Genomic DNA, 27,378 nt, shown 5'->3' on the forward strand with positions numbered 1-27,378 from the left:
TGCAGGAAAATAGAAAGATCTTTAATCTGAAAAAGTGATGACTGGGTAGTTATTGTATTTAAAACACTGGTATATCATGGATGTAGACAGGCATTCTGATTAACAACGACAGTGGGAATTATAATGGCACATTATGATCTATTATGATCTATTAATCTGTCCCAAGAGAGGGCAGTATAGAGACCTGCCACTGATGGTTCTCAACACAGTAGTTTAATCTGGAAACGATGTGGTTACATACATACACAGTATTAAAATGGAGACGAGCTGTATCTTCAAAAACAGTATGTCACCTTGGCAACCTTATATCATGAAGAACAGCCTCCATCGACACAACTGTGGCAGTTCATAAATACACATATCTACATCAGGAAAGACTTTAATCAACAGGCAATACATCAGAGAAATAAAAACAGGTGCTATGTCTGTCTCCAGTCTGTCTCGTCTACGCTCCAGCGTCTGTCTCGCAGGCTGTGTATCTGTATGTGTACAGCTTGTTGTCAGCTCCTCCACTCAACATCAACTGCAAGAGGAAGAGACAGAGGGAACACAAAACGTTGAACAGAATACAGGCTAGATGTGTGCTGTCTCTCCAGGTTAATACAGGCTAGATGTGTGTTGTGTCTCCAGGTTAATCCAGGCTAGATGTGTGTTGTCTCTCCAGGTTAATACAGGCTAGATGTGTGTTGTCTCTCCAGGTTAATACAGGCTAGATGTGTGTTGTGTCTCCAGGTTAATCCAGGCTAGATGTGTGTTGTTGTCTCTCCAGGTTAATCCAGGCTAGATGTGTGTTGTTGTCTCTCCAGGTTAATACAGGCTAGATGTGTGTTGTCTCTCCAGGTTAATACAGGCTAGATGTGTGTTGTTGTCTCTCCAGGTTAATACAGGCTAGATGTGTCAGTGTGTTAGATGTGTGTTGTCTCTCCAGATGAATACAGGCTAGATGTGTGTTGTCTCTCCAGGTTAATCCAGGCTAGATGTGTGTTGTCTCTCCAGGTTAATCCAGGCTAGATGTGTGTTGTCTCTCCAGGTTAATCCAGGCTAGATGTGTGTTGTCTCTCCAGGTTAATCCAGGCTAGATGTGTGTTGTCTCTCCAGGTTAATCCAGGCTAGATGTGTGTTGTCTCTCCAGGTTAATCCAGGCTAGATGTGTGTTGTCTCTCCAGGTTAATCCAGGCTAGATGTGTGTTGTCTCTCCAGGTTAATCCAGGCTAGATGTGTGTTGTCTCTTCAGGTTAATCCAGGCTATATGTGTGTTCTCTCTCCAGGTTAATCCAGGCTAGATGTGTGTTGTCTCTCCAGGTTAATCCAGGCTAGATGTGTGTTGTCTCTCCAGGTTAATACAGGCTAGATGTGTGTTGTCTCTCCAGGTTAATCCAGGCTAGATGTGTGTTGTTGTCTCTCCAGGTTAATACAGGCTAGATGTGTGTTGTCTCTCCAGATGAATACAGGCTAGATGTGTGTTGTCTCTCCAGGTTAATCCAGGCTAGATGTGTGTTGTTGTCTCTCCAGGTTAACCCAGGCTAGATGTGTGTTGTTGTCTCTCCAGGTTAACCCAGGCTAGATGTGTGTTGTTGTCTCTCCAGGTTAATACAGGCTAGATGTGTGTTGTCTCTCCAGGTTAATACAGGCTAGATGTGTGTTGTCTCTCCAGGTTAATCCAGGCTAGATGTGTGTTGTTGTCTCTCCAGGTTAATACAGGCTAGATGTGTGTTGTCTCTCCAGATGAATACAGGCTAGATGTGTGTTGTCTCTCCAGGTTAATCCAGGCTAGATGTGTGTTGTTGTCTCTCCAGGTTAACCCAGGCTAGATGTGTGTTGTTGTCTCTCCAGGTTAACCCAGGCTAGATGTGTGTTGTTGTCTCTCCAGGTTAATACAGGCTAGATGTGTCAGTGTGTTAGATGTGTGTTGTTGTCTCTCGAGGTTAATCCAGGCTAGATGTGTGTTGTTGTCTCTCCAGGTTAATCCAGGCTAGATGTGTGTTGTTGTCTCTCCAGGTTAATCCAGGCTAGATGTGTGTTGTTGTCTCTCCAGGTTAATACAGGCTAGATGTGTGTTGTCTCTCCAGGTTAATCCAGGCTAGATGTGTGTTGTCTATCCAGGTTAATACAGGCTAGATGTGTGTTGTCTCTCCAGGTTAATACAGGCTAGATGTGTCAGTGTGTTAGATGTGTGTTGTTGTCTCTCCAGATTAATACAGGCTAGATGTGTGTTGTCTCTCCAGGTTAATACAGACTAGATGTGTGTTGTCTCTCCAGGTTAATACAGGCTAGATGTGTGTTGTTGTCTCTCCAGGTTAATACAGGCTAGATGTGTGTTGTTGTCTCTCCAGGTTAATCCAGGCTAGATGTGTGTTGTCTCTCCAGGTTAATACAGGCTAGATGTGTGTTGTCTCTCCAGGTTAATACAGGCTAGATGTGTGTTGTTGTCTCTCCAGGTTAATACAGGCTAGATGTGTGTTGTTGTCTCTCCAGGTTAATACAGGCTAGATGTGTGTTGTTGTCTCTCCAGGTTAATACAGGCTAGATGTGTGTTGTTGTCTCTCCAGGTTAATCCAGGCTAGATGTGTGTTGTCTCTCCAGGTTAATCCAGGCTAGATGTGTGTTGTTGTCTCTCCAGGTTAATCCAGGCTAGATGTGTGTTGTTGTCTCTCCAGGTTAACCCAGGCTAGATGTGTGTTGTTGTCTCTCCAGGTTAATACAGCCTAGATGTGTCAGTGTGTTAGATGTGTGTTGTTGTCTCTCCAGGTTAATCCAGGCTAGATGTGTGTTGTCTCTCCAGGTTAATCCAGGCTAGATGTGTGTTGTCTCTCCAGGTTAATCCAGGCTAGATGTGTGTTGTCTCTCCAGGTGAATACAGGCTAGATGTGTCAGTGTGTTAGATGTGTGTTGTTGTCTCTCCAGGTTAATACAGGCTAGATGTGTCAGTGTGTTAGATGTGTGTTGTCTCTCCAGATTAATACAGGCTAGATGTGTGTTGTTGTCTCTCCAGGTTAATCCAGGCTAGATGTGTGTTGTCTCTCCAGGTTAATCCAGGCTAGATGTGTGTTGTCTCTCCAGGTGAATACAGGCTAGATGTGTCAGTGTGTTAGATGTGTGTTGTCTCTCCAGATTAATACAGGCTAGATGTGTGTTGTTGTCTCTCCAGGTTAATCCAGGCTAGATGTGTGTTGTTGTCTCTCCAGGTTAATACAGGCTAGATGTATCAGTGTGTCAGATGTGCGTTGTCTCTCCAGATTAATACAGGCTAGATGTGTGTTGTCTCTCCAGGTTAATACAGGCTAGATGTGTGTTGTTGTCTCTCCAGGTTAATACAGGCTAGATGTGTCAGTGTGTTAGATGTGTGTTGTCTCTCCAGATTAATACAGGCTAGATGTGTGTTGTCTCTCCAGATTAATACAGGCTAGATGTGTGTTGTTGTCTCTCCAGGTTAATACAGGCTAGATGTGTGTTGTTGTCTCTCCAGGTTAATACAGGCTAGATGTGTGTTGTCTCTCCAGGTTAATACAGGCTAGATGTGTGTTGTTGTCTCTCCAGGTTAATACAGGCTAGATGTGTGTTGTTGTCTCTCCAGGTTAATCCAGGCTAGATGTGTGTTGTTGTCTCTCCAGGTTAATACAGGCTCGATGTGTCAGTGTGTTAGATGTGTGTTGTCTCTCCAGATTAATACAGGCTAGATGTGTGTTGTCTCTCCAGATTAATACAGGCTAGATGTGTGTTGTCTCTCCAGGTTAATACAGGCTAGATGTGTGTTGTCTCTCCAGGTTAATACAGGCTAGATGTGTGTTGTCTCTCCAGGTTAATACAGGCTAGATGTGTGCTGGTGTCTCACCCTGCTGTCAGTCCAGTCCACACAGAGCACCTTGTCCTCATGGGCAGACACATCATACAAAGGGGTCTTGCAGCTGGAATACAAAACACACTTTTGTAACATTAGATTCCCCACCACCCGGCCTCTAACCCCCTACCACCCCAGCCTCTAACCCATACCACCCCAGCCTCTAACCCATACCACCCCAGCCTCTAACCCCCTACCACCCCAGCCTCTAACCCCCTACCACCCCAGCCTCTAACCCCCATACCACCCCAGCACCCCAGCCTCTAACCCCCATACCACCCCAGCCTCTAACCCCCATACCACCCCAGCCTCTAACCCCCATACCACCCCAGCCTCTAACCCCCATACCACCCCAGCCTCTAACCCCCATACCACCCCAGCCTCTAACCCCCATACCACCCCAGCCTCTAACCCCATACCACCCCAGCCTCTAACCCCCATACCACCCCAGCCTCTAACCCCATACCACCCCAGCCTCTAACCCCATACCACCCCAGCCTCTAACCCCCATACCACCCCGGCCTCTAACCCCCATACCACCCCGGCCTCTAACCCCCATACCACCCCGGCCTCTAACCCCCATACCACCCCGGCCTCTAACCCATACCACCCCAGCCTCTAACCCATACCACCCCAGCCTCTAACCCATACCACCCCAGCCTCTAACCCATACCACCCCAGCCTCTAACCCATACCACCCCAGCCTCTAACCCATACCACCCCAGCCTCTAACCCATACCACCCCAGCCTCTAACCCATACCACCCCAGCCTCTAACCCATACCACCCCAGCCTCTAACCCATACCACCCCAGCCTCTAACCCATACCACCCCAGCCTCTAACCCCTACCACTCCAGCCTCTAACCCCCTACCACTCCAGCCTCTAACCCCTACCACTCCAGCCTCTAACCCCCTACCACTCCAGCCTCTAACCCCATACCACCCCAGCCTCTAACCCCCTACCACCCCAGCCTCTAACCCCCTACCACCCCAGCCTCTAACCCCCTACCACCCCAGCCTCTAACCCCCTACCACCCCAGCCTCTAACCCCCTACCACCCCAGCCTCTAACCCCCTACCACCCCGCCTCTAACCCCATACCACCCCAGCCTCTAACCCCCTACCACCCCAGCCTCTAACCCCCTACCACCCCAGCCTCTAACCCCCATACCACCCCAGCCTCTAACCCCCATACCACCCCAGCCTCTAACCCATACCACCCCAGCCTCTAACCCCTACCACTCCAGCCTCTAACCCCCTACCACTCCAGCCTCTAACCCCTACCACTCCAGCCTCTAACCCCCTACCACTCCAGCCTCTAACCCCATACCACCCCAGCCTCTAACCCCCTACCACCCCAGCCTCTAACCCCCTACCACCCCAGCCTCTAACCCCCCTACCACCCCAGCCTCTAACCCCCTACCACCCCAGCCTCTAACCCCCTACCACCCCGCCTCTAACCCCATACCACCCCAGCCTCTAACCCCCTACCACCCCAGCCTCTAACCCCCTACCACCCCAGCCTCTAACCCCCTACCACCCCAGCCTCTAACCCCCTACCACCCCAGCCTCTAACCCCCATACCACCCCAGCCTCTAACCCCCATACCACCCCAGCCTCTAACCCCATACCACCCCAGCCTCTAACCCCATACCACCCCAGCCTCTAACCCCATACCACCCCAGCCTCTAACCCCATACCACCCCAGCCTCTAACCCCATACCACCCCAGCCTCTAACCCCATACCACCCCAGCCTCTAACCCCATACCACCCCAGCCTCTAACCCCATACCACCCCAGCCTATAACCCCATACCACCCCAGCCTCTAACCCCATACCACCCCAGCCTCTAACCCCATACCACACCAGCCTCTAACCCCATACCACACCAGCCTCTAACCCCATACCACCCCAGCCTCTAACCCCATACCACCCCAGCCTCTAACCCCATACCACCCCAGCCTCTAACCCCTACCACCCCAGCCTCTAACCCCTACAGCATACAGACCTCCTGGTGTCCCAGAGTTTGACCAGGTTGTCGAGGGAACCAGACACCAGTTGGTGCTCATGGGAAGGAGCCCACTTCACCGCTGTGACCCAGCCGCTGTGAGAGGTAAGAGACAGCAACACCAACGACCCGTCTACACAAATACACACACAAACAGATTAATTCACACCTTATGGAACAGCGGGGACTGTGAAGAGAAACAAACACACAATAACACATGCACACTACACACACACACATGGGTGTTGTATGATGAATTGCTAAGTCCCTCTTTGCCATGCAAATTAACTGAATCCCCAAAACCCTTGTGGTCAATCCTCAAGAGGCGGGTAGACAAACAAAAACCCACAAATTCTGACAAACTCCAAGCATTGATTATGCAAGAATCGGCTGCCATCAGTCAGGATGTGGCCCAGAAGTTAATTGACATCATGCCAGGGCGGATTGCAGAGGTCTTGAAAAAGAAGGGTCAACACTGCAAATATTGACTCTTTGCATCAACTTCATGTAATTATCATGTAATTCATGTAATTATGAAATGCTTGTAATTATACTTCAGTAATCCATACTAACATCTGACAAAAATATCTAAAGACACTGAGGCAGCAAACTTTGTGAAAATTAATATTTGTGTCATTCTCAAAACTTTTGGCCACAACTGTATTGTAGATATGTGGTAGTAGAGTAGTGGTCTGAGGGAACACACTTAATGTATTGTGAAAAGTGTTATGAAATGTAATGTCAAGTAATATTTTAAAATGTATAAACTGCCTTAATGTTGCTGGACCCCAGGAAGAGTAGCTGCTGCCTTGGCAGGAACTAATGGGATCCATAATAAACCCCAGGAAGAGTAGCTGCTGCCTTGGCAGGAACTAATGGGGATCCATAATAAACCCCAGGAAGAGTAGCTGCTGCCTTGGCAGGAACTAATGGGGATCCATAATAAACCCCAGGAAGAGTAGCTGCTGCCTTGACAGGAACTAATGGGGATCCATAATAAACCCCAGGAAGAGTAGCTGCTGCCTTGACAGGAACTAATGGGGATCCATAATAAACCCCAGGAAGAGTAGCTGCTGCCTTGGCAGGAACTAATGGGGATCCATAATAAACCCCAGGAAGAGTAGCTGCTGCCTTGGCAGGAACTAATGGGGATCCATAATAAACCCCAGGAAGAGTAGCTGCTGTCTTGGCAGGAACTAATGGGGATCCATAATAAACCCCAGGAAGAGTAGCTGCTGCCTTGACAGGAACTAATGGGGATCCATAATAAACCCCAGGAAGAGTAGCTGCTGCCTTGGCAGGAACTAATGGAGATCCATAATAAACCCCAGGAAGAGTAGCTGCTGCCTTGGCAGGAACTAATGGAGATCCATAATAAACCCCAGGAAGAGTAGCTGCTGCCTTGGCAGGAACTAATGGAGATCCATAATAAACCCCAGGAAGAGTAGCTGCTGCCTTGGCAGGAACTAATGGGGATCCATAATAAACCCCAGGAAGAGTAGCTGCTGCTTTGGCAGGAACTAATGGGATCCATAATAAACCCCAGGAAGAGTAGCTGCTGCCTTGGCAGGAACTAATGGGGATCCATAATAAACCCCAGGAAGAGTAGCTGCTGCCTTGACAGGAACTAATGGGGATCCATAATAAACCCCAGGAAGAGTAGCTGCTGCCTTGGCAGGAACTAATGGGGATCCATAATAAACCCCAGGAAGAGTAGCTGCTGCCTTGGCAGGAACTAATGGGGATCCATAATAAACCCCAGGAAGAGTAGCTGCTGTCTTGGCAGGAACTAATGGGGATCCATAATAAACCCCAGGAAGAGTAGCTGCTGCCTTGACAGGAACTAATGGGGATCCATAATAAACCCCAGGAAGAGTAGCTGCTGCCTTGGCAGGAACTAATGGAGATCCATAATAAACCCCAGGAAGAGTAGCTGCTGCCTTGGCAGGAACTAATGGAGATCCATAATAAACCCCAGGAAGAGTAGCTGCTGCCTTGGCAGGAACTAATGGAGATCCATAATAAACCCCAGGAAGAGTAGCTGCTGCCTTGGCAGGAACTAATGGGGATCCATAATAAACCCCAGGAAGAGTAGCTGCTGCTTTGGCAGGAACTAATGGGATCCATAATAAACCCCAGGAAGAGTAGCTGCTGCCTTGGCAGGAACTAATGGGGATCCATAATAAACCCCAGGAAGAGTAGCTGCTGCCTTGACAGGAACTAATGGGGATCCATAATAAACCCCAGGAAGAGTAGCTGCTGCCTTGGCAGGAACTAATGGGGATCCATAATAAACCCCAGGAGGAGTAGCTGCTGTCTTGGCAGGAACTAATGGGGATCCATAATGAATACAAATACACTCACATAAGAGAGATGTTGTAATGTACATTGGGAAGTGCACAGAGATATTTAAATGAAGTTAGATTTAGTTGTGACCTTTAGAGCGAGGGTCCCACAGCCTGACGTGTCTGTCAGTGCTGCCAGAGGCCAGGCGACGACACAGTGGAGAGTAGGAGATGTGGTTAAACACCTTACTGCCAGTCTATAGATACGAAGAGAAGATTAACCAATCAGTCATCAACTAAGAGGTTGTGAGGGGTGTGGTCTAGGGTTAGTCTCTCACCAGTGTGGTCTGGGGTTAGAGTCTCTCACCAGTGTGGTCTGGGGTTAGAGCCTCTCACCAGTGTGGTCTAGGGTTAGAGTCTCTCACCAGTGTGGTCTAGGGTTAGAGTGTCTCACCAGTGTGGTCTAGGGTTAGAGTCTCTCACCAGTGTGGTCTAGGGTTAGAGTCTCGTGGTCTAGGGTTAGAGTCTCTCACCAGTGTGGTCTAGGGTTAGAGTCTCTCACCAGTGTGGTCTAGGGTTAGAGTCTCTCACCAGTGTGGTCTAGGGTTAGAGTCTCTCACCAGTGTGGTCTAGGGTTAGAGTCTCACCAGTGTGGTCTAGGGTTAGAGTCTCTCACCAGTGTGGACTAGGGTTAGAGTCTCGTGGTCTAGGGTTAGAGCCTCACCAGTGTGGTCTAGGGTTAAAGTCTCTCACCAGTGTGGTCTAGGGTTAGAGTCTCTCACCAGTGTGGTCTAGGGTTAGAGTCTCGTGGTCTAGGGTTAGAGCCTCACCAGTGTGGTCTAGGACTAGAGTCTATAACCAGTGTGGTCTAGGGTTAGAGTCTCGTGGTCTAGGGTTAGAGCCTCACCAGTGTGGTCTAGGGTTAGAGTCTCTCACCAGTGTGGTCTAGGGTTAGTCTCTCTCACCAGTGTGGTCTGGGGTTAGAGTCTCGTGGTCTAGGGTTAGAGTCTCTCACCAGTGTGGTCTAGGGTTAGAGTCTCTCACCAGTGTGGTCTGGGGTTAGAGTCTCTCACCAGTGTGGTCTGGGGTTAGAGTCTCTCACCAGTGTGGTCTGGGGTTAGAGTCTCTCGCCAGTGTGGTCTGGGGTTAGAGTCTCGTGGTCTAGGGTTAGAGCCTCTCACCAGTGTGGTCTTGGGTTAGAGTCTCGTGGTCTGGGGTTAGAGCCTCTCACCAGTGTGGTCTAGGGTTAGAGTCTCGTGGTCTAGGGTTAGAGCCTCTCACCAGTGTGGTCTAGGGTTAGAGTCTCTCACCAGTGTGGTCTAGGGTTAGAGTCTCTCACCAGTGTGGTCTAGGGTTAGAGTCTCTCACCAGTGTGGTCTAGGTTTAGAGTCTCTCACCAGTGTGGTCTAGGGTTAGAGTCTCTCGCCAGTGTGGTCTAGGGTTAGAGTCTCGTGGTCTAGGGTTAGAGCCTCTCACCAGTGTGGTGTAGGGTTAGAGTCTCTCGCCAGTGTGGTCTGGGGTTAGAGTCTCTCGCCAGTGTGGTCTAGGGTTAGAGTCTCTCGCCAGTGTGGTCTAGGGTTAGAGTCTCTCGCCAGTGTGGTCTAGGGTTAGAGTCTCTCACCAGTGTGGTCTAGGGTTAGAGTCTCTCGCCAGTGTGGTCTAGGGTTAGAGTCTCTCGCCAGTGTGGTCTAGGGTTAGAGTCTCTCGCCAGTGTGGTCTAGGGTTAGAGTCTCTCGCCAGTGTGGTCTATGGTTAGAGTCTCTCACCAGTGTGGTCTAGGGTTAGAGTCTCTCACCAGTGTGGTCTAGGGTTAGAGTCTCTCACCAGTGTGGTCTAGGGTTAGAGTCTCACCAGTGTGGTCTGGGGTTAGAGTCTCTCGCCAGTGTGGTCTGGGGTTAGAGTCTCTCGCCAGTGTGGTCTAGGGTTAAAGTCTCTCACCAGTGTGGTCTAGGGTTAGAGTCTCGTGGTCTAGGGATAGAGTCTCTCACCAGTGTGGTCTAGGGTTAGAGTCTCTCGCCAGTGTGGTCTGGGGTTAGAGTCTCTCGCCAGTGTGGTCTAGGGTTAGAGTCTCTCACCAGTGTGGTCTAGGGTTAGAGTCTCTCACCAGTGTGGTCTAGGGTTAGAGTCTCTCACCAGTGTGGTCTAGGGTTAGAGTCTCTCACCAGTGTGGTCTAGGGTTAAAGTCTCTCACCAGTGTGGTCTAGGGTTAGAGTCTCGTGGTCTAGGGTTAGAGCCTCTCACCAGTGTGGTCTGGGGTTAGAGTCTCTCGCCAGTGTGGTCTAGGGTTAGAGTCTCTCACCAGTGTGGTCTAGGGTTAGAGTCTCTCACCAGTGTGGTCTAGGGTTAGAGTCTCTCACCAGTGTGGTCTAGGGTTAGAGTCTCTCGCCAGTGTGGTCTAGGGTTAGAGTCTCTCACCAGTGTGGTCTAGGGTTAGAGTCTCTCACCAGTGTGGTCTAGGGTTAGAGTCTCTCACCAGTGTGGTCTAGGGTTAGAGTCTCTCACCAGTGTGGTCTGGGGTTAGAGTCTCTCACCAGTGTGGTCTAGGGTTAGAGTCTCTCACCAGTGTGGTCTGGGGTTAGAGTCTCTCGCCAGTGTGGTCTAGGGTTAGAGTCTCTCACCAGTGTGGTCTAGGGTTAGAGTCTCGTGGTCTAGGGTTAGAGTCTCTCGCCAGTGTGGTCTAGGGTTAGAGTCTCTCGCCAGTGTGGTCTGGGGTTAGAGTCTCTCGCCAGTGTGGTCTGGGGTTAGAGTCTCTCGCCAGTGTGGTCTAGGGTTAGAGTCTCGTGGTCTAGGGTTAGAGTCTCTCACCAGTGTGGTCTAGGGTTAGAGTCTCTCGCCAGTGTGGTCTGGGGTTAGAGTCTCTCACCAGTGTGGTCTGGGGTTAAGAGTCTCTCGCCAGTGTGGTCTAGGGTTAGAGTCTCTCACCAGTGTGGTCTAGGGTTAGAGTCTCTCACCAGTGTGGTCTAGGGTTAGAGTCTCTCACCAGTGTGGTCTAGGGTTAGAGTCTCTCACCAGTGTGGTCTAGGGTTAGAGTCTCTCACCAGTGTGGTCTAGGGTTAGAGTCTCTCACCAGTGTGGTCTAGGGTTAGAGTCTCTCACCAGTGTGGTCTGGGGTTAGAGTCTCTCACCAGTGTGGTCTAGGGTTAAAGTCTCTCACCAGTGTGGTCTAGGGTTAGAGTCTCGTGGTCTAGGGTTAGAGCCTCTCACCAGTGTGGTCTAGGGTTAGAGTCTCTCACCAGTGTGGTCTGGGGTTAGAGTCTCTCGCCAGTGTGGTCTAGGGTTAGAGTCTCTCACCAGTGTGGTCTAGGGTTAGAGTCTCTCGCCAGTTTGGTCTAGGGTTAGAGTCTCTCACCAGTGTGGTCTGGGGTTAGAGTCTCGTGGTCTAGGGTTAGAGTATCTCACCAGTGTGGTCTAGGGTTAGAGTCTCTCGCCAGTGTGGTCTGGGGTTAGAGTCTCGTGGTCTAGGGTTAGAGTCTCTCACCAGTGTGGTCTAGGGTTAGAGTCTCTCGCCAGTGTGGTCTAGGGTTAGAGTCTCGTGGTCTAGGGTTAGAGCCTCACCAGTGTGATCTAGGATTAGAGTCTCTCACCAGTGTGGTCTAGGGTTAGAGTCTCTCACCAGTGTGGTCTGGGGTTAGAGTCTCTCACCAGTGTGGTCTAGGGTTAAAGTCTCTCACCAGTGTAGTCTAGGGTTAGAGTCTCGTGGTCTAGGGTTAGAGACACACCAGTGTGGTCTAGGGTTAGAGTCTCTTACCAGTGTGGTCTAGGGTTAGGGTCTCTCACCAGTGTGGTCTGGGGTTAGAGTCTCTCACCAGTGTGGTCTGGGGTTAGAGTCTCTCACCAGTGTGGTCTGGGGTTAGAGTCTCTCGCCAGTGTGGTCTAGGGTTAGAGTCTCGTGGTCTAGGGTTAGAGCCTCACCAGTGTGATCTAGGATTAGAGTATCTCACCAGTGTGGTCTAGGGTTAGAGTCTCTCACCAGTGTGGTCTGGGGTTAGAGCCTCTCACCAGTGTGGTCTAGGGTTAAAGTCTCTCACCAGTGTAGTCTAGGGTTAGAGTCTCGTGGTCTAGGGTTAGAGACACACCAGTGTGGTCTAGGGTTAGAGTCTCTTACCAGTGTGGTCTAGGGTCAGAGTCTCTCACCAGTGTGGTCTGGGGTTAGAGTCTCTCACCAGTGTGGTCTGGGGTTAGAGTCTCTCACCAGTGTGGTCTGGGGTTAGAGTCTCTCACCAGTGTGGTCTGGGGTTAGAGTCTCTCACCAGTGTGGTCTGGGGTTAGAGTCTCTCACCAGTGTGGTCTGGGGTTAGAGTCTCTCACCAGTGTGGTCTGGGGTTAGAGTCTCTCACCAGTGTGGTCTTCACGCTTCCGGTCTCGGCATCCCAGAGGCGGATGGTATGGTCCCAGGATGCACTGCAGATCTCCTCACTGTCCAACCAGAGGACAGACGACACCGCCTCGTTGTGACCAGACAATGTCATGAGGGGTGTCTAGAAGAGGAAGATGTTATGTGTTTTGTTTAACCAGGTAGGCTAGTTGAGAACAAGTTCTCATTTACAACTGCGACCTGGCCAAGATTAAGCAATGCAGTTCGACACATACAACAGAGTTACACATGGAGTAAAACAAACATACAGTCAATAATACAGTAGAAAACATCTATATACAGGGTGTGCAAATGAGGTAAAATAAGGGAGGTAAGGCAATACATAGGCCATAGTGGTGAAGTAATTACAATATGGCAATTAAACACTGGAGTGATTGATGTCCGAAGATGAATGAGCTAGTAGAGACACTGGGGTGCAAAGGAGCAAGATAAATACATACATACAGTATGGGGATGAGGTAGTTGGGTGGGCTATTTACAGATGGGCTATGTACATGTGCAGTGATTTGTGAGCTGCTCTGACAGCTGATGCTTAAAGTTAGTGAGGGAGATATGAGTCTCCAGCTTCAGTGATGTTTGCAGTTCGTTCCAGTCATTGGCAGCAGAGAACTGGAAGGAAAGCTGGCTTTGGGGGTGACCAGTGAGATATACCTGCTGGAGCGTGTGCTATGGGTGGGTGCTGCTATGGTGACCAGTGAGCTGAGATAAGGCGGGGCTTTACCTAGCAGAGACTTATAGATGACCTGGAGCCATTGGGTTTGGCGACAAATATGAAGTGAGGGCCAGCCAAAGAGAGCGTACAGGTCGCAGTGGTGGGCAGTATATGGGGCTTTGGTGACAAAACGGATGGCAATGTGATAAGACTGCATCCAATTTGTTGAGTAGACTGTTGGAGGCTATTTTGTAAATGATGGTGGGTAGTATATGGGGCTTTGGTTAAGATGATTAATACTATGATACACTACTGATCAACTGGAGCCCTGGGAGTCCCTAACCCTGGATAATACCATGAGGGGCTGCTCTCCTCACCCTGGTCAGTCTGATAGGGTTAGTATGGGTTAGTCTGCTCTCCTCACCCTGGTCACTCTGATAGGGTTAGTCTGGGTTAGTCTGCTCTCCTCACCCTGGTCAGTCTGATAGGGTTAGTCTGGGTTAGGCTGCTCTCCTCACCCTGGTCAGTCTGATAGGGTTAGTCTGGGTTAGTCTGCTCTCCTCACCCTGGTCAGTCTGATAGGGTTAGTCTGGGTTAGTCTGCTCTCCTCACCCTGGTCATTCTGATAGGGTTAGTCTGGGTTAGTCTGCTCTCCTCACCCTGGTCAGTCTGATAGGGTTAGTCTGGGTTAGTCTGCTGTCCTCACCCTGGTCAGTCTGATAGGGTTAGTCTGGGTTAGTCTGCTCTCCTCACCCTGGTCAGTCTGATAGGGTTAGTCTGCTCTCCTCACCCTGGTCACTCTGATAGGGTTAGTCTGGGTTAGTCTGCTCTCCTCACCCTGGTCAGTCTGATAGGGTTAGTCTGGGTTAGTCTGCTCTCCTCACCCTGGTCAGTCTGATAGGGTTAGTCTGGGTTAGTCTGCTCTCCTCACCCTGGTCACTCTGATAGGGTTAGTCTGCTCTCCTCACCCTGGTCACTGATAGGGTTAGTCTGGGTTAGTCTGCTCTCCTCACCCTGGTCACTGATAGGGTTAGTCTGCTCTCCTCACCCTGGTCAGTCTGGGTTAGTCAGCTCTCCTCACCCTGGTCAGTCTGATAGGGTTAGTCTGGATTAGTCTGCTCTCCTCACCCTGGTCACTCTGATAGGGTTAGTCTGGATTAGTCTGCTTTCCTCACCCTGGTCAGTCTGATAGGGTTAGTCTGGGTTAGTCTGCTCTCCTCACCCTGGTCAGTCTGATAGGGTTAGTCTGCTCTCCTCACCCTGGTCAGTCTGATAGGGTTAGTCTGGGTTAGGATGCTCTCCTCACCCTGGTCAGTCTGATAGGGTTAGTCTGCTCTCCTCACACTGGTCAGTCTGATAGGGTTAGTCTGCTCTCCTCACCCTGGTCAGTCTGATAGGGTTAGTCTGGGTTAGGCTGCTCTCCTCACCCTGGTCAGTCTGATAGGGTTCGTCTGCTCTCCTCACCCTGGTCAGTCTGATAGGGTTAGTCTGGGTTATTCTGCTCTCCTCACCCTGGTCAGTCTGATAGGGTTAGTCTGCTCTCCTCACCCTGGTCAGTCTGGGTTAGTCAGCTCTCCTCACCCTGGTCAGTCTGATAGGGTTAGTCTGGATTAGTCTGCTCTCCTCACCCTGGTCAGTCTGATAGGGTTAGTCTGGGTTAGGCTGCTCTCCTCACCCTGGTCAGTCTGATAGGGTTAGTCTGGGTTAGTCTGCTCTCCTCACCCTGGTCAGTCTGATAGGGTTAGTCTGGGTTAGTCTGCTCTCCTCACCCTGGTCACTCTGATAGGGTTAGTCTGGGTTAGTCTGCTCTCCTCACCCTGGTCAGTCTGATAGGGTTAGTATGGGTTAGTCTGCTCTCCTCACCCTGGTCAGTCTGATAGGGTTAGTATGCTCTCCTCACCCTGGTCAGTCTGATAGGGTTAGTCAGGGTTAGTCTGCTGTCCTCACCCTGGTCAGTCTGATAGGGTTAGTCTGCTCTCCTCACCCTGGTCAGTCTGATAGGGTTAGTCTGGGTTAGTCTGCTCTCCTCACCCTGGTCAGTCTGATAGGGTTAGTCTGGGTTAGTCTGCTCTCCTCACCCTGGTCAGTCTGATAGGGTTAGTCTGGGTTAGGCTGCTCTCCTCACCCTGGTCAGTCTGATAGGGTTAGTCTGCTCTCCTCACCCTGGTCAGTCTGATAGGGTTAGTCTGGGTTAGTCTGCTCTCCTCACCCTGGTCAGTCTGATAGGGTTAGTCTGCTCTCCTCACCCTGGTCAGTCTGATAGGGTTAGTCTGGGTTAGTCTGCTCTCCTCACCCTGGTCAGTCTGATAGGGTTAGTCTGGGTTAGTCTGCTCTCCTCACCCTGGTCATTCTGATAGGGTTAGTCTGGGTTAGTCTGCTCTCCTCACCCTGGTCAGTCTGATAGGGTTAGTCTGGGTTAGTCTGCTGTCCTCACCCTGGTCAGTCTGATAGGGTTAGTCTGGGTTAGTCTGCTCTCCTCACCCTGGTCAGTCTGATAGGGTTAGTCTGCTCTCCTCACCCTGGTCACTCTGATAGGGTTAGTCTGGGTTAGTCTGCTCTCCTCACCCTGGTCAGTCTGATAGGGTTAGTCTGGGTTAGTCTGCTCTCTTCACCCTGGTCAGTCTGATAGGGTTAGTCTGGGTTAGTCTGCTCTCCTCACCCTGGTCACTCTGATAGGGTTAGTCTGCTCTCCTCACCCTGGTCACTGATAGGGTTAGTCTGGGTTAGTCTGCTCTCCTCACCCTGGTCACTGATAGGGTTAGTCTGCTCTCCTCACCCTGGTCAGTCTGGGTTAGTCAGCTCTCCTCACCCTGGTCAGTCTGATAGGGTTAGTCTGGATTAGTCTGCTCTCCTCACCCTGGTCACTCTGATAGGGTTAGTCTGGATTAGTCTGCTTTCCTCACCCTGGTCAGTCTGATAGGGTTAGTCTGGGTTAGTCTGCTCTCCTCACCCTGGTCAGTCTGATAGGGTTAGTCTGCTCTCCTCACCCTGGTCAGTCTGATAGGGTTAGTCTGGGTTAGGCTGCTCTCCTCACCCTGGTCAGTCTGATAGGGTTAGTCTGCTCTCCTCACACTGGTCAGTCTGATAGGGTTAGTCTGCTCTCCTCACCCTGGTCAGTCTGATAGGGTTAGTCTGGGTTAGGCTGCTCTCCTCACCCTGGTCAGTCTGATAGGGTTCGTCTGCTCTCCTCACCCTGGTCAGTCTGATAGGGTTAGTCTGGGTTATTCTGCTCTCCTCACCCTGGTCAGTCTGATAGGGTTAGTCTGCTCTCCTCACCCTGGTCAGTCTGGGTTAGTCAGCTCTCCTCACCCTGGTCAGTCTGATAGGGTTAGTCTGGATTAGTCTGCTCTCCTCACCCTGGTCACTCTGATAGGGTTAGTCTGCTCTCCTCACCCTGGTCAGTCTGATAGGGTTAGTCTGCTCTCCTCACCCTGGTCAGTCTGATAGGGTTAGTCTGCTCTCCTCACCCTGGTCAGTCTGATAGGGTTAGTATGGGTTAGTCTGCTCTCCTCACCCTGGTCAGTCTGATAGGGTTAGTCTGGGTTAGCCTGCTCTCCTCACCCTGGTCAGTCTGATAGGGTTAGTCTGCTCTCCTCACCCTGGTCAGTCTGATAGGGTTAGTCTGGGTTAGGCTGCTCTACTCACCCTGGTCAGTCTGATAGGGTTAGTCTGGGTTAGTCTGCTCTCCTCACCCTGGTCAGTCTGATAGGGTTAGTCTGCTCTCCTCACCCTGGTCAGTCTGATAGGGTTAGTCTGGATTAGTCTGCTCTCTTCACCCTGGTCAGTCTGATAGGATTAGTCTGGGTTAGGCTGCTCTCCTCACCCTGGTCAGTCTGATAGGGGTAGCCTGCTCTCCTCACCCTGGTCAGTCTGATAGGGTTAGTCTGCTCTCCTCACCCTGGTCAGTCTGATAGGGTTAGTCTGGGTTAGGCTGCTCACTCACCCTGGTCAGTCCGAGCTGTTCAGTCTTCTGTTTCTTTCTGGGTCTGCTGGGAGGCTCCTCTACCTCCTCCTCCTCCTCTGTGGCCACTGGCAGGACAACAGAACAGTCAGCAGGGAGAGAGATACATAGTTAACATGGATACTATATATACACATGGAGCTGTGAACCAATCTAACTCCATTATCATCCCAGACAACCCAGAGTCCAGTAGGACTGTACCAGACAACCCAGAGTCCAATAGGACTGTACCAGACAACCCAGAGTCCAATAGGACTGTACCAGACAACCCAGAGTCCAATAGTACCTGCTGACCAGATCTTCAGCATCTTGTCCCAGGAACCACTGCAGAACTGAGAGGAATGGAGACAAAAATAAATCTATTAGTTGCTGAGCAGTGATGTTGACAGCTGCAAATCCGCCCCATCTTCTCCTCCCATGTCCCACCATCTTCTCCTCCTACCCCCCTGTCACCTTAGTGCGTGTGGGATCCGTGGCGATAGTGTCAACACTCCCAGCGTGTCCACGGCAACAGTGTCTAGCTTTCAGCTTGTTCCTCTCAGAGTTCCACTCCCACAGCAGAATGGTTTGGTCCAGAGAGGCCGTGAGCAGCAGGGAGGTCAGGCCATCTAGACAAACATAGGGGTGTCAGGATGAGACGATCAAGACCAACGTTCCCCAACAGGCGGCCCTCAGGCTGAATTTGGCCCGCGGGTGATTTTATTTGGCCCCCCAAGTTTTAAAAACAACAACTGTAAAAACACCAGCAACTCAGCTCCAAGTGACCCAGACCCTACCCCTCACCTCTCCTGACCCAGGCCACGTCCTTCACCACGTCCGTGTGTCCGGCCACCGTCATCACAGCCTTGCCCTCCAGAGACCAGATCCTGGCCGTCTTATCATAGGATCCCGTCAGGATCCTGGAGCAGACATCATTAACAGGGTATCTGGGTTAGGGTCTCTGCCATTCAGAGTCTGGGTTAGGGTCTCTGCCATTCAGAGTCTGGGTTAGGGTCTCTGCCATTCAGAGTCTGGGTTAGGGTCTCTGCCATTCAGAGTCTGGGTTAGGGTCTCTGCCATTCAGAGTCTGGGTTAGGGTCTCTGCCATTCAGAGTCTGGGTTAGGGTCTCTGCCATTCAGAGTCTGGGTTAGGGCCTCTGCCATTCAGAGTCTGGGTTAGGGTCTCTGCCATTCAGAGTCTGGGTTAGGGTCTCTGCCATTCAGAGTCTGGGTTAGGGTCTCTGCCATTCAGAGTCTGGGTTAGGGTCTCTGCCATTCAGAGTCTGGGTTAGGGTCTCTGCCATTCAGAGTCTGGGTTAGGGTCTCTGCCATTCAGAGTCTGGGGTTGGGTCTCTGGCAGAGGTGTGGACTCGAGTCACGACTTGGACTCGAGTCACAAATATGGTGACTTGCAACTCGACTTTAACACCAATGACTCGGGACTTGACTTGGACTTGAGCCTTTTGACTCGACCTGACTTGATACCCTCCCCAAGCCCAAATAATAAGTGTGCAGGGCATCAACTCTTCATTTAACGGATTACAGTTTGAATCGGACAGCAGCCAATCAAATTGTGCCAGCTGAGAAAAAGTTGTGCATGGCAGTACAGAGGAACGTCGGCGGGTGAATTCAGGATGGAGCCCTTGGAAAGATTATGCCCAAAATTATTTTAAGATATAAAGACGACGCTGTATCAACAAAAAACGGGTTGCAACTTGCAAAACATGCGGTAAGAAAATGACAGACGGAGGCGCAGCAACTTCCAACTTTATTCGACATTTGAAGCTGCACAAAGAATGGTAAGTCGGCTAATACAGCCGACAGCTATATCTATAACTTTACTAGTGTAGCATGTAGGCTAACATAACATTAAATCAATGAGCCTCCACACAGTCAGTCAATGTGGGAACGTGATCATTGCACCCAAGATTGAGCTACAACTGGCTAGGCAGTTGGTAGCCTAAATCCTGCCTGATGTTACTGCTGTTCTTGAAACCATTGACATACATTAGCCTACTGTAACCACACAGAGAGAGAGTGTGTGTGTGTGTGTTAAGGTTGTGCGATTGTGTACAAGCCTACATCGCCCAATTGCGCCACATAGCGATCCTCGATAGTCGATCACAATGGGGTGGGGCGGGTCTTTCTCATGGCTACCCATGTATTTCCATGGAAATATAAAGTTTATTTGGAAAGTAATAAATATATATATTTTTAAAAGCATTCATGATTTGTTAAAAATATGAAATAGTATTAGATTAGCACATTAGGACTCGTTTAGGACTCGAAACTCAAAGTTTAGGACTTGAGACTTGCCGCTCTTGACAGGAGACTTGACTCGGACTTGCCTGTCTTGACTTGGGACTTGAGTGCTGTCTTGATAATTACTTGTGACTTGTAAAACAATGACTCTGGGTTAAGGTCTCTTACCATTCAGAGTCTGGGTTAGGGTCTCTACCATTCAGAGTCTGGGTTAGGGTCTCTTACCATTCAGAGTCTGGGTTAGGGTCTCTTACCATTCAGAGTCTGGGTTAGGGTCTCTACCATTCAGAGTCTGGGTTAGGGTCTCTTACCATTCAGAGTCTGGGTTAGGGTCTCTGGGTTAGGGTCTCTACCATTCAGAGTCTGGGTTAGGGTCTCTGGGTTAGGGTCTCTTACCATTCAGAGTCTGGGTTAGGGTCTCTGGGTTAGGGTCTCTTACCATTCAGAGTCTGGGTTAGGGTCTCTGGGTTAGGGTCTCTTACCATTCAGAGTCTGGGTTAGACGTCGTGTCTCTTACCATTCAGTCTGGGTTAGACGTCGTGTCTCTTACCATTCAGTCTGGGTTAGACGTCGTGTCTCTTACCATTCAGTCTGGGTTAGACGTCGTGTCTCTTACCATTCAGTCTGGGTTAGACGTCGTGTCTCTTACCATTCAGTCTGGGTTAGACGTCGTGTCTCTTACCATTCAGTCTGGGTTAGACGTCGTGTCTCTTACCATTCAGTCTGGGTTAGGGTCTCTGGGTTAGGGTCTCTTACCATTCAGAGTCTGGGTTAGACGTCATGTCTCTTACCATTCAGAGTCTGCCTCCACTGAGCTGATCCAGTCATCATGCATCATACACTCCTCTGGTTGGGGAGCGGTGAACCTCTCCACATACTCGATCTCCACCACATCTTCCTGTAACACACACACACAAAACACGCTTCAAGTCACATTGGCATACTAAGCAGGCTACGTGTAAACCCTACTGTCCAGGGGTCCTACTACCATCCAGAGGTCCTACTACCATCCAGAGGGGGCTACTACCGTCCAGAGGTCCTGCTACCGTCCAGAGGGGGCTACTACCGTCCAGAGGGGGCTACTACCGTCCAGAGGTCCTGCTACCGCCCAGAGGTCCTGCTACCGCCCAGAGGTCCTTCTACCGCCCAGAGGTCCTGCTACCGCCCAGAGGTCCTTCTACCGCCCAGAGGTCCTTCTACCGCCCAGAGGTCCTTCTACCGCCCAGAGGTCCTACTCGTAAACCCTTCTGTCCACAGGTTCTGCAACCACCCAGAGGTCCTGCGACCGCCCAGAGGTCCTGCTACCGCCCAGAGGTCCTGCGACCGCCCAGAGGTCCTGCGACCGCCCAGAGGTCCTACTACCGCCCAGAGGTCCTGCGACCGCCCAGAGGTCCTGCTACCGCCCAGAGGTCCTGCTACCGCCCAGAGGTCCTGCGACCGCCCAGAGGTCCTACTACCGCCCAGAGGTCCTGCGACCGCCCAGAGGTCCTGCGACCGCCCAGAGGTTCTGCGACCGCCGTGAGGTCCTACTACCGCCCAGAGGTCCTACAAGTAAAATCCTACTGTCCAGAGGGTGCTACTACTGTCCAGAGGGTGCTACTACTGTCCAGAGGGTGCTACTACTGTCCAGAGGGTGCTACTACCGCCCAGAGGGTGCTACTACCGCCCAATGGGTGCTACTACTGTCCAGAGGGTGCTACTACTGTCCAGAGGGTGCTACTACTGTCCAGAGGGTGCTACTACTGTCCAGAGGGTGCTACTACTGTCCAGAGGGTGCTACTACTGTCCAGAGGGTGCTACTACTGTCCAGAGGGTGCTACTACTGTCCAGAGGGTGCTACTACTGTCCAGAGGGTGCTACTACTGTCCAGAGGGTGCTACTACTGTCCAGAGGGTGCTACTACTGTCCAGAGGTCCTACTACCACCCAGAGGGTGCTACGAGTAAACACTACTATCCAGAGGTCCTACTACCACCCAGAGGGTGCTACGAGTAAACACTACTATCCAGAGGTCCTACTACCGCCCAGAGGTCCTACTACCGCCCAGAGGTCCTACTACCGCCCAGAGGTCCTACTACCGCCCAGAGGTCCTACTACCGCCCAGAGGTCCTACTACCGCCCAGAGGTCCTACTACCGTCCAGAGGTCCTACTACCGCCCAGAGGTCCAACTACCGTCCAGAGGTCCTACTACCGTCCAGAGGTCCAACTACCGCCCAGAGGTCCTACTACCGTCCAGAGGTCCAACTACCGCCCAGAGGTCCTACTACCGCCCAGAGGTCCTACAAGTAAAACCCTACTGTCCAGAGGGTGCTACTACTGTCCAGAGGGTGCTACTACTGTCCAGAGGGTGCTAGGAGTAAACACTACTATCCAGAGGTCCTACTACCACCCAGAGGGTGCTACGAGTAAACACTACTATCCAGAGGTCCTACTACCATCCAGAGGGTGCTACGAGTAAACACTACTATCCAGAGGTCCTACTACCGTCCAGAGGGTGCTACGAGTAAACACTACTATCCAGAGGTCCTACTACCGCCCAGAGGTCCTACTACCGCCCAGAGGTCCTGCTACCGCCCAGAGGTCCTACTACCGCCCAGAGGTCCTGCTACCGCCCAGAGGTCCTGCTACCGCCCAGAGGTCCTGCTACCGCCCAGAGGTCCTGCTACCGCCCAGAGGTCCTGCTACCGCCCAGAGGTCCTGCTACCACCCAGAGGTCCTGCTACCGCCCAGAGGTCCTACTACCGCCCAGAGGACCTACTACCGCCCAGAGGACCTACTACCACCCAGAGGTCCTACTACCGCCCAGAGGTCCTACAAGTAAAACCCTACCGCCCAGAGGTCCTTCTACCGCCCAGAGGACCTACTACCACCCAGAGGACCTACTACCGCCCAGAGGTCCTGCTACCGCCCAGAGGACCTACTACCGCCCAGAGGACCTACTACCGCCCAGAGGTCCTGCTACCGCCCAGAGGTCCTGCTACCGCCCAGAGGTCCTGCTACCGCCCAGAGGTCCTGCTACCGCCCAGAGGTCCTACAAGTAAAACCCTACCGCCCAGAGGTCCTTCTACCACCCAGAGGTCCTACTACCACCCAGAGGTCCTTCTACCACCCAGAGGTCCTACTACCGCCCAGAGGTCCTTCTACCACCCAGAGGTCCTTCTACCGCCCAGAGGTCCTACTACCGCCCAGAGGTCCTACTACCGCCCAGAGGTCCTACTACCGCCCAGAGGTCCTACTACCGCCCAGAGGTCCTACTACCGCCCAGAGGTCCTACTACCGCCCAGAGGTCCTACTACCGCCCAGAGGTCCTACTACCGCCCAGAGGTCCTACTACCGCCCAGAGGTCCTACAAGTAAAACCCTACTGTCCAGAGGGTGCTACTATTGTCCAGAGGGTGCTACTACTGTCCAGAGGTCCTACTACCGCCCAGAGGGTGCTACTACTGTCCAGAGGGTGCTACGAGTAAACACTACTATCCAGAGGTCCTACTACCGCCCCACGGTCCTACTACCGTCCAGAGGTCCTACTACCGTCCAGAGGGTGCTACGAGTAAACACTACTATCCAGAGGTCCTACTACCGCCCAGAGGTCCTACTACCGCCCAGCGGTCCTACTACCGCCCAGCGGTCCTACTACCGCCCAGCGGTCCTACTACCGTCCAGAGGTCCTACTACCGTCCAGAGGTCCTACTACCGTCCAGAGGTCCTACTACCGTCCAGAGGTCCTACTACCGTCCAGAGGTCCTACTACCGTCCAGAGGTCCTACTACCGCCCAGAGGTCCTACTACCGCCCAGAGGTCCTACTACCGCCCAGTAGTCCTACCTCTAGTGTTGTGGGGGCTGTGCTTTGGCAAAGTGGGTGGGGTTATATCCTTCCTGTTTGGCCCTGTCCGGGGGTGTCCTCGGAGTGGGCCACAGTGTCTCCTGACCCCTCCTGTCTCAGCCTCCAGTATTTATGCTGCAGTAGTTTATGTGTCGGGGGGCTAGGGTCAGTTTGTTATATCTGGAGTACTTCTCCTGTCCTATTCGGTGTCCTGTGTGAATCTAATTCTCTCCTTCTCTCTTTCTCTCTCTCGGAGGACCTGAGCCCTAGGACCATGCCCCAGGACTACCTGACATGATGACTGACTCCTTGCTGTCCCCAGTCCACCTGGCTGTGCTGCTGCTCCAGTTTCAACTGTTCTGCCTTATTATTATTCGACCATGCTGGTCATTTATGAACATTTGAACATCTTGGCCATGTTCTGTTATAATCTCCACCCGGCACAGCCAGAAGAGGACTGGCCATCCCACATATGCTCTCTCTAATTCTCTCTTTCTTTCTCTCTCTCGGAGGACCTGAGCCCTAGGACCATGCCTCAGGACTACCTGACATGATGACTGACTCCTTGCTGTCCCCAGTCCACCTGGCTGTGCTGCTGCTCCAGTTTCAACTGTTCTGCCTTATTATTATTCGACCATGCTGGTCATTTATGAACATTTGAACATCTTGACCATGTTTTGTTATAATCTCCACCCGGCACAGCCAGAAGAGGACTGGCCACCCCACATAGCCTGGTTCCTCTCTAGGTTTCTAGGTTTTTCCTAGCCACCGTGCTTCTACACCTGCATTGCTTGCTGTTTGGGGTTTTAGGCTGGGTTTCTGTACAGCACTTTGAGATATCAGCTGATGTACGAAGGGCTATATAAATACATTTGATTTGATTTGAAGTAAAACCCTACCGCCCAGAGGTCCTACAAGTAAAACCCTACCGTCCAGAGGTCCTACTACCACCCAGAGGTCCTTCTACCGCCCAGGGGGACTACTACCGCCCAGGGGGACTACTACCGCCCAGAGGTCCTACTACCGCCCAGAGGTCCTACTACCGCCCAGAGGTCCTACTACCGCCCAGAGGTCCTACTACCGCCCAGGGGGACTACTACCGCCCAGGGGGACTACTACCGTCCAGAGGTCCTACTACCGTCCAGAGGTCCTACTACCGTCCAGAGGGTGCTTTTACCATCCAGAGGGTGCTACGAGTAAACCCTACCCCCCAGAGGTCCTACTACAGAGGTCCTACTACCCCCCAGAGGTCCTACTACCGCCCAGGGGGACTACTACCGCCCAGGGGGACTACTACCGCCCAGGGGGACTACTACCGCCCAGGGGGACTACTACCGCCCAGGGGGACTACTACCGTCCAGAGGGTGCTTTTACCATCCAGAGGGTGCTACGAGTAAACCCTACCCCCCAGAGGTCCTACTACAGAGGTCCTACTACCCCCCAGAGGTCCTACTACCCCCCCCCCCCAGAGGTCCTACTACCCCCCCCCCCCCCCCATAGGTCCTACTACCCCCCCCCCCAGAGGTCCTACTCACCGTTGAGATGCCTTCAGCCTCCATGTGATTTGACAACGATGTCCGCAGGAACTGACCTCGCACCAGGAAGTCAAACTCAATCTGGCTGTGAGACCCTACAACAACAAAGCACACACAAAGATGAGACACCCAATATGATGCTAATACATTCATCAGTGATCTAGGTCAAACCAAGACAGCAGTCCTGAAATAATTTAATTGGAGAATAATAGTTACAAGGACAAACAATGTGTGTAATGTGACAAAAGGCTATATAAGACATGGAGTGGACATCTGCAGTGGGTGGACATGGAATATTGGTCTCCTGAGTGTGGACACACGTCTTTCTATAGACCTGGGGGGCTCAGATGTCTCCTGTTATGGTCCGTTTGTGGTATCAGGGTGGGTGGAGAGGAAGCTAGGAAAGCTGCAGTCAGTCCAGGTAGCATGAAGTGGATTCATTATGATTGATGTCAGTGGAGGCTGCTGAGGGGAAGACGGCTCATAATAATGTCCGGAACGGAGCAAATGGAATGGCATCACATGGAAACCATGTGTTTGATACCATTACACTCCAGCCATTATCACGAGTCCATCCTCCCCAATTAAGGTGCCACCAACCTCCTCTGATATATGTTCACCCCATCTCCCAGAGGGATCAGCTTTGCTCAACTGGGGGAAGGAGAAGTTTTAGTCTGCGGAAAAGAGCTCCTCTCAAGGGGTTATAACAGTGCCTCTAAGTGTTGAGGTTAAGCAACTTAACAAGGTTCCTGCTGTGTTGAAGCCTGATGAATAACCAGAAATCAAGGTGGCTGGAAGGAGGAGAGTCTGGCCCTGATGCTGTGCTTTGTACTGGCTGGAAGGAGGAGAGTCTGGCCCTGATGCTGTGCTTTGTACTGGCTGGAGGGAGGTGAGTCTGGCCCTGATGCTGTGCTATGTACTGGCTGGAGGGAGGTGAGTCTGGCCCTGATGCTGTGCTATGTACTGGCTGGAGGGAGGTGAGTCTGGCCCTGATGCTGTGCTATGTACTGGCTGGAGGGAGGTGAGTCTGGCCCTGATGCTGTGCTATGTACTGGCTGGAGGGAGGCGAGTCTGGCCCTGATGCTGTGCTATGTACTGGCTAGAAGGAGGTGAGTCTGGCCCTGATGCTGTGCTACATAGTGGCTGGAGGGAGGAGAGTCTGGCCCTGATGCTGTGCTACGTAGTGGCTGGAGGGAGGAGAGTCTGGCCCTGATGCTGTGCTACGTAGTGGCTGGAGGGAGGAGAGTCTGGCCCTGATGCTGTGCTATATAGTGGCTGGAGGGAATAGAGTCTGGCCCTGATGCTGTGCTATATAGTGGCTGGAGGGTGGAGAGTCTGGGCCTGATGCTGTGCTATATAGTGGCTGGAGGGAATAGAGTCTGGCCCTGATGCTGTGCTATATAGTGGCTGGAGGGTGGAGAGTCTGGACCCGATGCTGTGCTATATAGTGGCTGGAGGGAATAGAGTCTGGCCCTGATGCTGTGCCATGAGGTTCTCCCTGATAGGGTGTTGTTAGGACAGTTATCCGGTTAGTGCCAGAAGTTTGGCCATGTGGCGTCATTGTGTAGAAAGGTCCAGCTGAGACGTGGTAGGGGTGGAGCTTTCCATTTAGTGAAGACGTCTGGAGGACAAGCATCAAGTGTAGTGACTGTGGAGGTAGTCATCAAGGTCTTCAGAATGCCCGGTTGAAACAGACACAGGTAGCTACAGTTGGTGGCAGTAATGCCACATTATATCGGATGCCAACCGCCATTAAACCCCAACGAATGGAAAAGCACCATTCTACAATCTATTCTCACCATTCTTTGCTTCCAGCAGCTTGTTGATGACGTTGCTGAGTTCCTGTACCTCTGAGGCAGCAGGGATGGAGAATGGGACGTCATCGACTGAATATCTGAGGGACAACGTCGGTAGGTTATGCTACAGCAATAATTTAACATGACTAAGTCACTGCTTACAGACAAATAGATAGTTGGCTAACTAACTTCAAACTTGTAGTATTCAGCTAGGCTAGCAAACATAGCAACCCATAGGATTTCTATTTACAATCTTCCCTGGTCAGGCTAACTCACACTAACTTCAATAAATCAACATTATCAAAGCAACTCGTCTGCTAAGGACAATATGATTACTGTTACCAACAGCATGGCTAACACTCCCATAGAGTTCTCCTCTTCAACTCGTCTGCTAAGGACAATATGATTACTGTTACCAACAGCATGGCTAACACTCCCATAGAGTTCTCCTCTTCAACTCGTCTGCTAAGGACACAATATGATTACTGTTACCAACAGCATGGCTAACACTCCCATAGAGTTCTCCTTCATGCTCGCTAACTAGTTAGCTTACTGGCCAAACGAGCAAGCTAACTAGCTAGTGGCTATCCTTACAATTCAACAATAAATACTTACTTTTTGTTATCCGTAAAGAACCTGGTTTGTAACTGAGACATATCTCTTCTGTTGTTGAATAGTAACTCTATAAAACGGCTTCACAGACTGTTATTCGCTGATGAACATATCAAGCAGGACGTCATGCCACGTGGGTCAGAATCAGCGCGCCTGCGTGAGATGTGGAAGACATGTTAGTGGATCACGGAAAAGGCAAAAGTCGATCACTTTTCCCTACTCCTCTAGTATTGTCTGGAGCCAACAACAACAA

The 27,378-nt window shown here is 51.4% G+C and overlaps 1 protein-coding gene across 1 annotated transcript; it reads right to left on the reverse strand.

The window, feature by feature from the left end:
- Positions 1–27,311, reverse strand: wdr12 (WD repeat domain 12). The gene is made up of 13 exons (XM_090206962.1): positions 27,129–27,311; positions 26,517–26,611; positions 24,718–24,812; positions 20,151–20,257; positions 17,902–18,017; positions 17,572–17,726; positions 17,405–17,450; positions 17,101–17,186; positions 12,468–12,608; positions 8,282–8,387; positions 5,846–5,978; positions 3,833–3,905; positions 1–523 (listed from the first exon to the last, which is right to left on the reverse strand). Exons 1-13 carry the CDS (start codon positions 27,167–27,169, stop codon positions 446–448), a joined length of 1,272 nt encoding a protein of 423 aa, XP_090063088.1. The 5' UTR covers positions 27,170–27,311; the 3' UTR covers positions 1–445.
- Between the last annotated feature and the right edge of the window lie 67 nt (positions 27,312–27,378).

The sequence above is a fragment of the Oncorhynchus mykiss genome, chromosome 18 (genome assembly GCF_057628025.1).
Source record: "Oncorhynchus mykiss isolate SJ-2025 chromosome 18, ASM5762802v1, whole genome shotgun sequence".
In the NCBI taxonomy this organism is placed as follows: domain Eukaryota; kingdom Metazoa; phylum Chordata; class Actinopteri; order Salmoniformes; family Salmonidae; genus Oncorhynchus; species Oncorhynchus mykiss.

Excerpts from the sequence above, each read along its gene's own strand:
- wdr12 (XM_090206962.1), bottom strand. The coding sequence starts at position 27,169 with ATGTCTCAGTTACAAACCAGGTTCTTTACGGATAACAAAAA. Across the intron at positions 24,813-26,516 it reads GCTGCTGGAAGCAAAGAATG|GGTCTCACAGCCAGATTGAG; the intron begins GTGAGAATAGAT and ends TTGTTGTTGTAG. Across the intron at positions 524-3,832 it reads TGGACTGGACTGACAGCAGG|TTGATGTTGAGTGGAGGAGC; the intron begins GTGAGACACCAG and ends TTCCTCTTGCAG.